This window comes from Corvus kubaryi, unplaced genomic scaffold (assembly GCF_017639235.1).
Source record: "Corvus kubaryi isolate FWS band 111438036 unplaced genomic scaffold, C.kubaryi_AGA036_p1.0 37392, whole genome shotgun sequence".
NCBI lineage: Eukaryota > Metazoa > Chordata > Aves > Passeriformes > Corvidae > Corvus > Corvus kubaryi.
In genome coordinates, this window is record NW_024581131.1 from 4,906,591 (window position 1) to 4,923,410 (window position 16,820).

At 47.9% G+C, this 16,820-nt stretch overlaps 1 protein-coding gene across 1 annotated transcript in view; it reads right to left on the reverse strand.

Annotated features, from left to right (window-relative positions):
• Positions 1–751: 751 nt before the first annotated feature.
• Positions 752–16,820, reverse strand: part of CD81 (CD81 molecule) — a 33,249-nt gene continuing 17,180 nt past the window's right edge. The window contains exons 3-8 of the mRNA XM_042038297.1: positions 11,489–11,586; positions 8,653–8,727; positions 5,932–6,039; positions 5,259–5,354; positions 4,859–4,948; positions 752–4,167 (exon numbers count right to left, since the gene is read on the reverse strand). Of these exons, the coding sequence (XP_041894231.1) occupies positions 4,105–4,167; positions 4,859–4,948; positions 5,259–5,354; positions 5,932–6,039; positions 8,653–8,727; positions 11,489–11,586 (530 nt within the window). The 3' untranslated portion in view covers positions 752–4,104. The remainder of the gene's footprint in view (positions 4,168–4,858; positions 4,949–5,258; positions 5,355–5,931; positions 6,040–8,652; positions 8,728–11,488; positions 11,587–16,820) is intronic.

A 16,820-nucleotide genomic window follows, 5' to 3' on the forward strand; every position in this document is an offset into this window, starting at 1 on the left:
TTCCTTTGCAGAAGTCATTATATCCGACTCCATTAACATTCAGGTAAACAAGTGAAAGAACAACAGATGGGCATGATCTTGTAGCACAGGCAGAGCCGCTGGGAGCAGGGCTTGCCTTTCTTTGCAGCAGCTCAGCCTTGTGGTTCCTCCTTGCTCTCCCTCACCCGCATCCCCTCCCTCTCTGTACCGGTGTGGGCTATGGCTGGCAGGACATTCCTGCTTCGAACACGGCGCAAAGCCCAAGACAGAACAGAGGAAGGCAGGCAGCTGAGGGATCACAGCACCTGGCCTCCCACCCCACTCTCAGCCAGGCTTGCCCCGATGGTGCGGAGGGGCAGGCAGGGGCAGCAACGGTGGCATTACCAGACCATCCACAAAAAGCAAACCAGCCCAGTCCCTGTCCAGATGGCAGCACAGGGCAGTTTGGGCCATTTTTGATCATTTTAGGAGGACCCCCTCGAGTGTGTGCAGTATGGCCACCACACCCACTCCCGCCTGCCAAATTTCAGCACAGTCACTCTTTTTTGGAATCCACATTAGCCCCCTTGAGGGGGGGCATAATTGCAGCAGCCACCACTTCTGGCAAGCAGCCTTTTTGCCTTCCCTCAGCACCAGTCCAGATTCATCCTCAGCCTGCCTGCAGGCCCCCCTCCCAGAGGCTGTAAAAACCCATGCTGTTGAAGCCTGGTTCACAAAGCATCCTGGTGTAAGGTTAACTGGTTGTAAAATTGCAGCAGTTCATCACACTATGCACACTATGAGAAATGTTGATTAAATTGATTTTTGTTTCATTTCTTTAAAAAAAAAGGCAGAAAGAAGTTAAACACACTGCTTTGTGGCATGCTCCACAGTATGAAAAAATCCCAAGCATTCAGTTAAGCTGTCAGCGGCTCTGTTTGACCTTTTGATGCAGTCTTTGAACTCAGACCTGGACAGTTGACATTCCTCATCCCCACCTCAGCTCACAGACATTTTCTCAGCTGCCACTAGCTCCAGGAGGGATGCTTCCATGGAGAGGGAGAGGTTTGTATTTACAGCCTGCAGTTTCATCCTTTCCTTGCTTGCAGGGTGTGGAGAGGAGCAGTACAGGGTGCCATGTTGCACACACAAAGGTGCAGGTATGCAGGAGAGGTGCTGGGGCAGAGCAGGGGTCCTACCTAGTGGGTTTTCCCCCTTCACCTCAGCCAGCTTTGGGACTGATCAACTGGCAGAAGAGCCCTGTGGCTTTTGGATCCTGAGGGCTTGCAATGGGGTGAGTCCCCTCAGCCCTTCACAGCTCCCCTTCTAGTTTGTGTAAACTCAGGTCCAGCTTCACAGGAGACCCAAGTGGGTAGTTTTCTTCAGAGAGGGTTTCTCAACTACTTCATTGTTCCTAAGCCTGATGGTTCCTCTCTGTCCCTGTTGTCCCAGGGCTGACCCCTCCAGCTGGGGACCATTCCATCAAGGGTGGGGACTCAGCTGGTAACTAAAGAAAGCATTGTCCTCTCCCTGCAAACATCCTTCTGTCCCCACTCCCACAACCCTTCTCTAGCTGTTCCCCTTCTCGAGCACCTTTCCTGCAGCAGCCACAGAAACAGGAGATGGCCCAGGAAGCTGCCTCTGGAGCTCTCCACAATGGCAAGCCACCTCTGAAATGAGCCAGAGGGTGAATTGCAGCCCCTGTGGGACACAGCCTGAGCAAACTTCCTGCTCCTCCCCCTCTCACAGCTCTCAGATTCCCTCTCCAAGTACCACTTTCTCCCAATTGCTCCTGCCTGGGACAACTCAAACCATTAAAAGTACAATGTCTGAGGACACAGCTGACCTGCATCGACACCCAGTCTGTCTTCAAACAGAGCTCCAGTTATGTACACAGCATCAACTGAATACTGAACAATATCAAAAATACGGTATAAGGAAAAGAAAACAGAATTGAAATGCTTAATGGCATATTTATACACATTTACCAACAGTCAACAAAAAAGGTGGCAAGTTACACATCCATTCTGTATGCTGACAATCCTGATGCACATAGATGTAAACACACATGCTTGGATGATGCATATACATATGGCCACATAACAGAGCAGATGACCTGAAGGAGCTACGCTGGGGAGCAGGGGAAGGGGTTACCTACTGCAGAACCTCGTCTCGTTCTCAATGTGCACAACATGGACATTCAGGGCAGTGTTGCTTTAAGGCTATTTCTAAGGCTGAACCTTTTCTTGTCCAACCCCACAATATGAAGATCTGTTGAAGCACTTCCTCCTCTTTACCCAGCACAACTTGATATATATATATTTATATATTTACCTATATACTTTTTAAAGGCCCTATATACTAAAAGGCAGGAAGAGGAAAGGGGGGAGTAGAAGGGAAGAAAAACTTCTGAATGGATCAGTTTGCCCCAATGCAGGAATCTTCTATCCTGTAGTGGCAACAGCCATGACAGCCACGTGCAGTGGACAAAGTACTAGTTTAAAATGATTGATGATCACAGGTCTCCCTCCCTATCAGACCTGAAGCTCTTTGTTGTGACAAAGGGGGAGAGTGAAATACTTTAAGAAACAGAAATACTCCTGAAGTGGGAAAAGTGATCACTAATTTAAACTCCTCCCCTTACCTGCTTTCAAGGTGGCAAAAGAGCTGAGAGATACTATAATTTCCAGCTCAAGTGCCCACACGGCTAAGGAAAAGGCTTTGCTTAAAAATATATATCTATAGAACTATACATATAGATCATCTTTTTCGTGACACTCTGATTTTATTACATAGCTCCTGGGTCATTCTCCCCCTCTATCTACACGGTAACAGAGTGGCATATAAAAGAAGCCACATACATTACAGTGATAACTGAAGTTAACAGATCACAAGAATGTGTTTCAACTGGTGCGATCTAACATGCTAAATTACCTTGATTTTATAAGGTGATCTGCTGTTAATATAACTGGAAGGTCTTAAAAATAACCTTTTTTTTTCATAATCAGATTATTACAATTTCTCAGCAATATTACAGTGTGTGACAGCATGCTATAATTAAGAATAATTTCACTGAACAAGAGAGTGATGCAAAGATGAAATTTTAAGCATGTATGCAGATGGTTGGGAACACCCAAGCATCATCCTACAGTACATAAAAGCAGGATTTCTAAAGTCAAGGACATTTTATGTTTTCTTCTATTTTCAATATCATTTCTGTGTGAGCATTAGCTTAACAGTGGAAACTTGGTATAGAACTAGATTCTCCTTGAAACATATGTCTATAATGAAAGGACGTTAAACTGAAGGACATTAAAAAAGTAATTTAATTTTCAGTTTTTTGTATTTGAAAAACTGGGACTAAAATTCACCCCCAGCCACTGACCTTTTAATGTAATGAATCAATGGAAATGAGCCAATTTATAAAGTTATAGCCCCAAGAAAAAAACAAAAAACAACACAAAACTGAAAAACATTTTTACTCTAGAGAGTAAAAAAGTTTCAGCATGACTTCTGTTAAGGAGTGACCTACTGATGGAAACAGGCTCGAGAGGAACAATGCCTGTGTTTCCCCTGGGATACATTGCACCCTGGCGATGGAGGTTGTATCCTCTCCCCTCCTCTCTCCCAGGCTTTGGGCAGTCAGCCAGGCTTCCCTATGGACAGCTTGGAAATGCCAGGGAGCTGCGGTGATGGTTGGAAAAGATGAGTACAAATTAACAAAAATGCTAAATTCTGCTTCAGCATCCAATTTAAAAAGTTGGTAAAACCAAGGCAAAGTTTTCTGAGACCGGGCTGCAGCCTTCTCCTCCGTACATCTTCCACCAACGTTACTTCTGAGTTACTGGGGGTGGGGAAGGGGGAGGAAGGACCTGATCTCCTGCTACAGCAGCTTTCCCATCACACAAAACTGATGTGTAACTAACTCAGCCACAAAGATACGGGCAAGTTTTATTTATTTAAAACAAACAAAAAAAAGTACTTCAAAATAAAAATGATAAGTACTGTATGGTAATACTGGAAGCATTTATATACATAATTTTCTTTGTCTGTTGTTGAAATGTCTCCTTGTCACTCGGTGGCACTTGGGGTCCCCTCTAGCGCCATCCGCCCTGCTCCCCCCTTCCCCTGCCCGGCTCTCACGGCTCAGTAGACGGAGCTGTTCCTTATGCCACAGCACAGCACCATGCTCAGGATCATCTCGAAGATCTGTCAAGGGACACAGGGGCACCAGTGAGGCAACAACCAGCACGATGCAGGAGCTCCCCCATCCCAAGGTCCCCTGCTCCATATTAACACTCTCATGCCAGAGGTAAGGGCAGGGATGCTACTCTTTGTTGCTGTTTTCATATGAAGTTGGCCCATTTGAGGTAAGATGCTGTTCTCCCATCTCTCACTGGCAGCAGTGGTGGATTTTGGCTTTTTGGCTGCCAGCTACACAGCAAATGCCTCACGATCCCTCCAGCACTATAGCGAAGGCTTTGCACAGATCCTGTGTTACACCCCCACAGCACCTACCCCTCTCACTAGGGAGAGCAAACCCAATGTGGCAAAGCAAGCAAATCACTTCCCACTGCAGAGCCCAGTGACAAAACATGGCAGCCTGCAGAACAAATGGTTTTGGAGGAGGTTTCAGTGGTGCTCTGCCCTCCTGGCTGGTCTTGCAGGTGGCTCCTGCTCTACTGAGCTTGCCAGGTGCCACCCCTAACACCCCAACTCCCCAGAGGGATGACGAAGCCCTTGGTCTCGCCATGTTCCAGAGCTCTGGGGTACACAGGGCTGGTACTGCATGTGGAGCTGCAGGGGCATCCAGAGGAGAGGGACAGATCCAGCCCAGCTGGAAGAGGACCAGGGTGCCCCAAGGTGGCTTCTCCCTGTCCCACCAGGCTGTCACACTTACCATGATCACAGCAACCACAACCGCAGCAATACCGATCAGGTAGAGCTTCCCGGAGAAGAGCTCATCGATTTTTTTGTGGCAGTTTGTGTTCTGAGGTAGAGAAGCACACCAGTCAGACACCCCTGGCACCCAGAAAGACAGGTCAGCTTCCCCCCCATCCTGCTTATGTCCCCACATCCTGGCTCCAGGGCTTCCAACCAGACTTCATTCCTCTGCACCTGCCAGTGGCCTCAAGCAGAACCAGCAAATGAAGAACCAAATGGGAACCTTCAACATCCTACACCATCCCCAAATAAATGAAATCTCTACCCTTTATCTATTTCCCAATAAATCCCTAAATTTCCTTAGCAGCCAAGGTCTCCTGCAGTAGCTGTGCTGGCTGAAGAGCAGCTGTGCCTACCTCAAAAAAGCTCTTCAGGGAGTCCTTTCGGCAGAGGTCGTCCCTCCACACAGGAGTGAAAGTCGCTGTTACAATATCAGAACCGCAGCAGTCCAGCTACATGGAGAGAGGAAAAAAGAAACAATGGAGAGCCAACATTAGCAGACAGCAAACACTTATGCAGTGTTCTCCCCACCATTACACATTCTTGAAGCCACCCAAGATTGAGGAAGCATCTTGGAGGGGAAAACAAGGGTGGGGAGTTAAGTCCCCAAACGAACTTTTTTCTTTCCATGCAATGCAGTTGCTTCCTACAATAGTTCCAGACAGATCTGGCATAGATATCCTGGATGAGAGTGAAACCAGCTCTCTCCACAGATATTGTTTCCTGCTGAATGGACCAAGTATCAGGATTAATTCCTCAGAGCTACATTCTTCTTCCATTGAATTTTGCTTAAATTAGGGGTACTAAGGTAAAAGGAAGGCAACTTAATCAGAGTTTGGTCCAGAATTCCCAGTACCATGTGATGGAGAGAATACTGAAGAGAGCACAACTCTGCTTCTTAACATGCAAGAACAGCAAACTTGATAGGCTAAGGCCTGCACGTAGCATCATCTGCTTTAGACTCTGCTTTTCCCATCCATTTTCCTGACCTCCATTATGAATTCTCCAGCACGACCACCACCATCTTACCGTTTCATGAAAGGTCTTCACTACAGCTTTGGCATTGTTTGCATCTGGTTCTCCCATGAGCGCTTGTTGAAGCGCTTGATCATAGAACTGCTTCACGTCTTTGGCTATCTAGGAAAGACACAGAAAAAACTCCCTTTCAGCCAGAGGAGGGGGAGGAGGAGACCTATCCAGCAGATGTGCTTGAGGGCTGGATTCCCTCTAATGGCACTTGCAGTAAGATAAGCAGTTTTTAAATAGATTTGGACCCCATTTGTTTGCACAGGCACATGAAAGAAGGCCTGTCTTTCATAGGGCTCAAGCCCCTCCAGCTGTAGCAAATATTAAGAACCCCATCTACCAGCCAGCAGACTCCAGCCAACACTATCCAAGGGCTCCACGGGCTCTGTCTAGCAGATAAAGACAGCCAAGGCCTGGAGGGTGAGCCACAAGATTTGAGATAGCCTTCAGCCCACGTGAATGTGCTGCTGTGCTCAGGAATGCAAAACCGGCTCATTCTGAACCACACATAGACAAAGCAGGCAGGTAACACATTTCCCACAGAAGCGAGACTCACTGGAAAAGTCAGGAGGAGGTGGGGTGCACAGGCAAGGCTGTCTGGAAATATGGGTACCTCAGCTTATTGAATGGCTCAGAGGGGATTGCAGGAATTTGGGAGAGATTGCACATCAAGGGCTAGTGAGGCAGCTCCTTTGGGTCAGGAGCTTAGGTGCATTCAGATGGATGTAAAATCCTGGCTGGGTCCCTACAGACATCGCTGTCCTGCAAGTGGTTATGTGAGACACCTTATCCATACTCTAACCCTGCCACCTGGCTGATGAACTGCAGCCACCTATGAGGGTTGCTTCACAGTGCAAAAATCTCCTAACTTTCAGGGGAACCGGCCTTGTGACTTCTCCTCTAACATCCTTCAATAACTTGAGAGAGAGATATGAAAGAAGGCCATGCAATAGAAGCAAAAGAAAAACATAAAAGCAAGAAAGGGAGAATGCTTTTCTAGAACATCTGCTCTTGGCAGCACAGGCTGGATTAGCATACGAAAAAAGAAACTGCAGCAAGATGATGCATGATTTCAATCAATTATCCCAGAATTCCTTCATCACTGCTCAAAAAAGTTTGCTTTGGAGGATGATATTCTCCAATCAAACCATTTGATTCTGGTACATAAAAATAAAAAACTTTAAAAGTCCTATTTATTACGTCTCTATTCTGAATCTAAATCATCTCCAAGAAGGCAGGCTGAGGGAGAGAATGCCTCCAGCTCCGTGGAAAAGTGTCCCTTCTGGAAGCACCTCTCTGTGGCTGTGATCATTCAGTGCTTCCCTCCCAGCCTGCATTGCTCCTAACCAAGGCAAGGAGAAGCAAGCCTGCCTTGTGAGCAGAGATTTCAAATAGCCCATTCATCATCAAGGCTGCAAAACCAGCTGATGCCAAGAGACTGCCACCCTTAATTTTAAGCTGCAAAATTAATTTTAGGGGCTGAGGTCATCACTGCTGTACTGAGAAATCCTACATTTCTCAGCTTTATGCTCTGATGGCCAAGCGCTTTCTCCCCACGATGGGACACAACAGCCATGGGGTCCCTCCTTACTCAGCCTTCACTTTTTTTTGCTGTCAGTTGTAGTTGCACATCTTGGAATCGTCAGGATTCACAAACTAACATCTGCAGGAGGCACAGCCCCTCTTGCAGAGGTTAATTAGTTCACTAAAGTTGCTAGGAGACAGCACCCTGCCTGCATAATAATATGTTTAGCCACAGAAGAGTTTATTCCGGTGAAGTCATGCTCTCTCCTGCTGAACGACTACAAGGGTGTTCCCATTCAGGCCTGTGAGCCATTGCCCACATGCATGTGAGAGCTGAGCAGGCCAGCACCTACTTACACAGCTGGCTTACGTCTCTTAGTAAAGTAAACACATTTCCTACTCTGCCAGAGAGTCTAACCTTGGCTTTGAGCACAAGCAGTCCCCTTCCCTCCTCCAAACCCCGGAGGCCCAGTGACCAACACTCAGCCTGCTGCTTGCTGCAGCACAGCCTTGGTTCCCATACCTGGGCAGTTCTGCATTTCGAGACCAAACCTGTGTGTGTGTGAGCACATGTGACCATAGTGAAGGGAAGGTGAGCAGAAACAGAAGCTGAAAAGCTGCAATTTTCAGTTCTACCCTTCAGTTCAGCTCCTCCAGTCAGGAAACTTTATCTGAGCAGTCCCTAGCAGGGTGCCTGGGACAGACACAGGACTTGTACCCCTCACGTGTGCACAGCATACGGATCACAGCAAGCCCAGTGCTGGCAGACAAATGGCCTGAAGCAGGTTATATGATACTGGAGAAGAGCAGGAAGTACCAAGCAATCCCATTAATGCAGGCTCTCCCTGTACGGTACGCCCTCCCTTTGGCACCGAGGAGGTGCAGATGGCTTTCCTTCACAACTTCATGCATGAATCGACTTCCTCTGTGACTGACAGTGTGGCAGCACAGAGGAGACCCAATCGAGACAGGCTATTTTTATTTGAGACATTGCACTACATACCCTAAGGGGCAGCTGCTACCGTGAAATGCTCACATTTAAAGTTCATCAGCCCGGCCAAGAGGAGTGAGGTGGCCTGCCCAGGTCACACCGCTAATCCAAGTTACTCAGACTGGGAACAAAACAGCTCATGCTGGGACCTGCTGCGGTTCTGCCCCAGCCTCCCAGCCCCACAAACAAAGGTTTTAGAATCGTCTTACTTGGTCTTTGTTGACAAAACCCCAAATTCCAGCCGCAACTTCACAGGCAAACAGGATCACCAGGCAAGTGAAGAACTGCAAAGACAAATCAAGAGAGGGAACCTTAATGTATCTGCAGCAGTTAGGTGGGGAGAGGTGTGGAGCAGCACTTCTACTGACAAATCAGAGCAAGGAGTCATCTGGCTTCAAACCATTTTATCTCTCATACATGCACTGAGCCCAAACACGTTATCCTGTAACTCATCACATGCCACCCCATGTCCAGACTTCCCGCTAGGATTGCTGAGCAGGGATTAGCAAAACCTTTCCCACAAAGGGACTGACAGGGGTGAAGATGCCCTGTGTACAACAAGACACACTGCTCCTCTTCATGTACCTGCAGGATCATCCAGACAAGGTTTCTGCTCTGCCACAAATGCTCCGAGGACTGGAGTTGCCATTGCAGGGTTAAAAGCACATTTCAGCTGCTGAGGAGCTGGTGGTGTCAGGGTGTGATTTATGGCCAGCTCTCTGGCATCCACAGCCCTGCAAGGCTACTGCATTTTTTTGCATAAATACTAATGCTGACGTTTTCCCACAGTCCCACCTCATTTGTGCAATTCCAGAAGTCCTCCCTGCCATCCCCCCAAAGACTTCTCCATCTTTTTGTTCAGATGGCGGGAACGCGCTGTGATGGTTGGTCTGCTGGACTGGAAATGGGAAGCTGTAAACTCATACATCAGGGTCACATGAGAAGGCAGAGAGAGGCACGCTTCATATGCAGCCAGCATTGCCTCTGTGACAACATCACTCAGTGACTTCTTCCTGGGAAAAGCCCCAAAGTGGGAGAGTTGCCATGGGAGTCAAGAAGCAAAAGATGTGAATGCAGTCAAGGAAAGACAAAGTTGCAATAGAGGGTGGGAAAACAGCCCCTGGCTCCTGAGTGGTCTCTGCTCAAAACACATTCAGGACATTTTCTCCAAGAACAGAGGAAACAGGAGTTCCCAGAATGATGCCATGACCAGGCTCTCACATGTAAAAGCAAAGGGTTATCAGCAAAATGGAAACAAGACTATTAACCTGACAGCAGGAAAGGACTTCCAGCATCCTTGTCTAGTTCCTGAACAATCAACTCCTGTGTAAACATCTATCTATCCCTGATTCTGTAGGAACATCTTTGGAGGACTAGGTCCCACAATTCCCCTGAGGACTCACATCACCCTAAATTGTGGGTGCAATGCACTGTAAGTCTGATTAAGCACTAGGGCTCATTCTTGCAGTGGCTACCCTCCAGTGAAAGATGGTTCGTTTATCCCAGATTTGGAGGTACAACTTCCTGCAGATTCAGTTCAAGTTGGCTGCAGAACACCAGGAGATGCAGCTTGATGCTATGGGAACATAGTGGTGTTCCCAGCCAGGCAGCTGGCTGTGTCCCAGCCCCTTTCCAGGGAGCAGAGCCTGCTCCATGCCAAGTGGCTCCCTCCTGTCTTCCTCAGGTCTTGCTGCTCAGCTTCCATACCGCCTTTGGCACAGGATTTTGATAGCATGGAGCTTCCTGGTACTTTTCCCTTTTGCAGTAAGCCCAGAGTCACTCCCTCAGCTAGGTGCAGGAAAGGGGAGCACGGCTGCTTCCCTGAAACACGCTGAGGACGCTGCCTGGAATTGTCCTTGGAACACAGTGGGAGCCTTGGCCGGCTGAAAGCGTCCTCATGGGGCGTCTCCAGACTTTTCTTGGCAAGACAAGGTGTGAGCAAATACAGGCAGTGCACAGCAGCTAGAGCTGCTAATTTCAGCCAGAGCAGCCGGTTTCCCTGTCAGGCCTCAGCTACGTTGTACCATCTGCCCTTCTAATCCTCTAACTTCAGGAGGGAGTGAGGGGTAATTCAGGGTCTGTAATCACTTGCATTAATAAAACAAAATGAAAATCCAAAGCTGCCAGGCTGTGCTACAACAACCCCTGTCAGATTTGTGTGCAGGCTCCTAGTATTCCCAGCAGCCAAGATAATGCCTGCAAACTCCTACTGCAGCTCCCAGCAGACATTCAGAAGTGCTTTATCAACACTATGGAGAAATATCCCCAGATTACTGGGAATCGGCAGCAACCAGAGGTGAAATCATCTGCAGGACTGAGGGAAAGCAGCTCTGTTTCCCTCTGTCCCAGCTGAGCCCACACCCATGAGTTGCTACACTGCCACCAAGAATCCTCCAGCCCAATGAAGCCAAGCGCTGGAAAGTCATTCGAATTTAAAAAAAAAAAGTTTTACCCTTCCAGTTTATTTTTTATGCATCAAGTTTAAACTGAACCACATGTGAGAACTTGCTTTAAATAAATGGGTCTCCCTTGCTCCCAAGGTAAAGGCTTTTGGTGTGGCTACAGTTTATCCAATTAAACTCATCCTGTGCCAGGAATCCTGAGCTGCTGCCTCACTTCAGTAATGGATTTTCCAGGATGTACCTAGATGTTCTCACTAAGAAATTATGGAAAGTCTTTGCTGTTTCCATGTCCAAACAGATAAAAATAGTAGATGATTCCTTAAAAGAACTAGAATTGCTAGAGGCAGCCTGGAAACGGAGTCATAGGGGATGCTGTAGGGGACACCAGGTAAGAAAGAGGGTTTAGTGGGTGCTTGGTAAGACAGCCAGACCATGGGGAGGGATAAAAGCAAGGCGGGGGTTCACATATAACAGGGGAAGAGTCTCTAAGAATCCTGCTGATCTCACCTAGTTCCACCTACGTGCTCACACATCCTCCCAGCCCTGCTTGTTGGAAAAGACCCCAGCAAGGGAAGCACAGCCATGTGCTGTCCAGCAGGGAAATCTGGGTGCCAAGTGACTTCCAAAGCTGTGTGTCTCTTACCGTTCCCAGAAGACACTGAGACTCCTGAATAGCGCCGTAGCATCCCAGGAATCCCACGAACATCATGACAGCTCCGACTGCGATCAGGATGTAGATTCCTGCAAGGCAGAGCGAGAGGCAGACGCATTACTGCAGAGCTTTGTCCAGCAGCATCCTCATGCCTGGCTGGACATTCTGGCTCCTGGTGTGGATAATTGTGGATGTGCAGAATTAAGGCTGAGGTGACGGCAGACATAGTAGAACACTAAATACATGAGTTGGGTCTCAAAGTGTTTGAAGCTGCAAGCACCGAAGCTTTAATATCTCCATCACCTCCAAAATCAGAAGAAATGCTGAGAGTAGCACTAGGCAGAGGATGTAGGAGGCAAGACAAGGGCTCTACAGCATCCTCAGAGCTGTAGCACGGAGTTCCCCTGGCATGCTGTTTTAAATATTCAAGCAGAGATGAAAATGATTAGTTAGCATATCTTGTAAAATAAACACTAAGGCACATGGTTTATTTATATTAAACATCCTACAAATATTTATCTGGCTAACATTTTAAAGGCAGACGAACCACAAAACCAAGGGGAAAGTACTGCTTAAGCATCTCACTTAATAAAATCCGGCACTTTTTTGTTATAGGTTCTTCCACAGTGAAGACAACATTTTTTACTTTAACTTATTGAATTTCCACAGGCAACTTGCACCATAACTAGTTCAAAGCTTGAAATGAGGCATTGGGAGTAGTTCAGAAAACAGAGGAATAAGAGTTTATTCATTCAGGAACAAGAGCTTAACTCAAGGCTCAAGTCTGCTGCCATGAGTAATCACCATGGTCTCACCAACCACGAGACTGGTGAAGCTCAGAAGATTACTCAGCCAAACACTACCAGCTCAGTTAAATTTGACACAGCTCTCTCCTGGTGTATCCCTTATATTTAGTGCATTTTTGGTTAACTAATATTCTCAACTATTGTGGTTATACTACTCTCTAAGTGAATCTTATTTCTCATTCAAAAGCAATTTGATACATGCAAAAAATTACAAACAAGGTAAGACTGCAGTCACTATTTCTAATGGACAGTGAGGGGAAAAAAAGAATCATCATGAGGATAAAAAAACACGGGGCATCTCAGAGGTACCAGCAACACAGTGATTCTTACTAGTGGTTGGGAGACACATCCCTTCAATGAAATGTTTTCTTCTGTTATGAGTGAGAATGTTTTATAGTTATTAATCAGACTGTCAGCTCTCCTTTAGGAACAGCTCTAACATAAACAGAGCTCAAGATTAAAACTGTTTGTACATGTTCGCGATGTTTAAGGTTTTTCTTATCTCTGTAGCTTTTAAACAGTCTTCTGATAATTAAAGTGCAAAGTCTAAAGGCCATGCACTGAGAGCAGAGTCAAATCAAGTCAACCCTTCTCTAAAACACCAGATACACAATAACGGTCTCCACTTGTTTAACATTCCCTTACGTATTCTTCAAACTTGGGACAGGCTGGACTTTGGCTCCCCCTTCTTCCCTCTTCGAAACAAAAATCACCAGCATGCCAAAAGCACAAGCGCCGATGCAAGAGCTGACTTGGCGAGAGGTGGCGACGGAAGCGCCACCCCAGTGGCTCCCGCGCTGGGACTCTCCGGTGTTTCTCAGCAGCACCGTGCTCACTCTATTTTTAGGTACTGCAGAAGGGAGGAAGCCAGCAGCAGGGGAAGTGCCACAATGGAGCACACTGACCCTGCAGGAAGCCCCTCTTCCCAAAACCTGACGGGAGCTGTGGCCGGAGACACCAACATCCTTGCGGCAACACTGTCAGCAAAGGGGGCCGGAGGCACAAGCTGCACCTCCTGATGTGTTCTGAAGGGGTTTCAGGAGCCATGAAAACCATACAGGCAAAAAGGTCCCCAAGCGGGCATGAGACACCTCCTTAGGTGAAGGTGTGCAAAGAAAGGAAAAACAAGCAGAAGAAACCTCCCAGGAGAGTTTCTTGGAAAGGACAGGCCAGCAGATAAAGTTTTGCAGGCCCGGCTGAAGTGGAAGGAGGTGGTTTTGTCCCAGTGGCTGGAGATGACATGAGGTGGAGCAGCTGTGGCAGCTGGTCAAGGAGACAGCGTGGCAAGCAGTGGGCTGCGCTGTGTGGGGGACGGAGGGCCCCCAAAGGGCCTGGTGGGGGTGGGAAGGCATTAATAAATCCTGTACAATGAAGGCCATCTGCTGGACACCTGCCAAGCCACAGAGACACTGATGGAGACTGTCAGACACTGCATAACTGCTGTCTCACAAAGAACAACATACCAGGAGTGGTGTCCCAAAAAACAGTCTGCTCACTGTCACCAGAAGCTGCTAATGCCCAAGAACCAGCCCTTGCCACTCCAGCTTGTACCAGAGAGGCTGCTGGCTTGGGTTTTCAACCCAAACCATGGCAGATTTTTCTTTTTTAAGCCCTGGGTAGTTCAACTGAAGAGTCTTCATCACAAGTCAGAAAATCAACTTTCCTTATCCCTGACTGCAGCAGTTTCTGACTTCTCCGACTAGGAGAATAGAGAGAAGACAAAGCTGAGCTGGGGACAAGTCATTTCCACATCTGAGAAGTCACTGTTCAAGCTGGTTAGCCCAATAGATGGGTAACAAGTAGATGCACCACATTTGAAGACCAAGCAGCATGATGCTGGGACCCCAACAACCAAGTCACCACAGACAGAAGGTTTTATTCTCAATTTTTTAAAAATAAACACTGAAGGCACCTTCTAGGCTGAACAAATATCGCCAGGAGATCACAGTTATAGAGCAACCCAGGTTGAAGGGACCTCAAATGATCACTTGGTCCAACCTTTCAAGAGAATGGGAACCTTAGGTGGCACTATCCAGAATCCTGCCCGATTGTATCTTGAAAACCTCCAGTGATAGGGACTCTTATCATGTCCCTGGGGAGGTTTTTCCAGTGAATGATTGTTCTCACTGTAAAAAATGTTTTCCTGATATTGAGATCATCAGGAGAACACAGGGCCCACTGGTGGCTAGGAAAGTTTTGCTCTGAAAACTAGGAAATGAAGGCCCAGTGAGAACCTCAACTGATGGAGAAAACTAAGAAGAAACACAGACAGTTGCTGTTTCAGAGAAGTTTTCCAGTGACCTCTGTACTTGCTTCCTCCTGAGATTTCTGGCAGCTTCAAAAAAACAAGACCAATCCTGACCTGCTGAACTCCCACCCCAGGCAGGCTGTGCAGACCTTGGACTGTCAAGTGAAGCTTCCCGCTTCTCTCCCTGCTCTCACTTCAGCAGCTCCTCATCAGAGCCAGCACCGCTGTGAAGTGAGGAAACAGCAAGAAGGAAAGGAGGGGAGGGAAGATGTGCACCACGTGCAGCTTCCTGACCGGAGCCCAGCGGATGCGAGCAGTGCGGTGGGAGCAGCAGGAACGCGCAGCCAGGCGGGGGAGAGGGCAGCGATGAGCGGTCCTGATCTTGGCAAACCACAAGGAAACCCTGGAAGGTTTCTGGAATAAAGGCCAGCTTCATTCCCAGGCACAAACAAGCAGCCATTATGGAGTCGCCTTTTGTTACCAAGGGCCACAGCACAACAGCCTCTCCTGGGAGGCAGCAGGGCAGGACTCTGCTCCAGAGTTTATTTAAAAACAAGCACAAAATATTTACTGCAACAATAGCATCTTGTATGAGGAATGCCAGTGGTGTTTCTCCACAAAAATGCCATGCTGAAGGCTGAGAAAGCAAAGGGAGGCAATCCAAGTGCCCAACCACATGCTTGAATGGTGTTTGCTTTCCACACCCATCCCTCCCCTCAAGGAATGGGACTGGTGGGGAGGTCTCCACTTCCAGACTGGGTGCCAGGCAGCTGGGGGACTATTTCACAGCAATCACGGCACAGACTGGAACGACCAAGCCCTTTTCCCAGAAAGCAGCCTGACACATCTTTGCTTTCATTCTTGGCACACAGGACGATGACGCCTAGTGTGGTTTTGGGCTCCGTGTCTGTGAGCAAGGCACCTGTCATCCCTATCCTGAACAGCACATTATCCTCCTCAAAGTCAGAGGAAACTCCTCACAAGCCTTCCCCTCCTCTGTGTAAGCATCAGAGACTGGTTAACCCCTAAAATCCTCTCCCGGGTGAGGAACTCTTGACTAAAACGCTATTTGCTCCTTCAGGGCTCCACCCAAACTGGCACAATTTGGCGTGAGCAAGGCTCCATCTGCCTTTCACATGCCACTTCCCAGCTCATTTTTATTGCAGCTTTCTCAGGGGTTTTACAAGAAGCAGCGCTGTTTGCCGTAAACAAAAAGTAAAATGAGAGAGGAATAAACTGCAAGCTGCAGTGCCCACAGCCATGCTGCCCCCTCACACAGCAGCAGTACACAACCCTGGGAACAGCTGGAGCTGCAGCAGCAGGTACAGAGAGCAAATCATGTACAGGTGTTCATGGTACCAAGGCACCTCCATGACAAACAAGAAACATTGCTACAACCGCCACACATACCCAGCCACACACCAAAGCAAGCTGTGAGCCTCAGGACCAGTATCTTGGAGTTGGGGAAGTCAGAGGAGTGGTGTCAATACTGCCTGGAGTCCTCTTTCTCCTTTTGAGATGAAGCCTTTGAGCAGAAAGCTTTAGGAGAGAGTTCAACCACTCTTAGCTTCACCTCCTCATCTGAATTCAAAGCAGGAACACAGGAACCATGATATGATCTCTTCACTCAAGAGCATCAGGACATGATGAGAAAAAGCAGCAGCAGTGGACCAAACACTATCCCCCTTTCCCCAGTACAACAGGGCATGTGCTGCTTCGGGCTGCAGGGATCTCATAAAGCTTTAGGAAAGCCCCCAAACATCAGTGCCAGGGAACTGACAGTAATTGAGCACTTCTCTTGGTTTAGTCCTAGGTGGGAAAGGGATAAAAAGCAGCCAAGAGGCCAGCTTAGCTCCCAGCTCAAGCAGATGATGCTTCCATGGAGGGCCCTTTACCTGCAGGCCAGGTAGGAAGCAGGATGCTCAGTGTGGCAGCAGGGAAGCGAGAGAAAAAGGTAGTATTCAGTGTCAGTACTTGCTTTGGCATTAAAGCAGCATAGCTGGTGCCTGCAGGGTTGTAAAACCATGTCCTGTCCCTGATGAGAAGTAAAGAAAACAAGAAGAAATAAACAGTCTTAAAAAAAGGACACGATGAAAAAACAAATAAAAGGAGAAACAAGCACAGGAGCATCCCTCTAAAACAAGCAGGGAGCAGGCCAGCCCTGGCCAGCCCTCCTCCCATGCCCCGCCATCCCTGTCAGAGACGCTGGGCAGCTCCAGGCATGGGCATTCCTGGACAGCACCCTACTTCTCCCCTCATTTCAATCCTC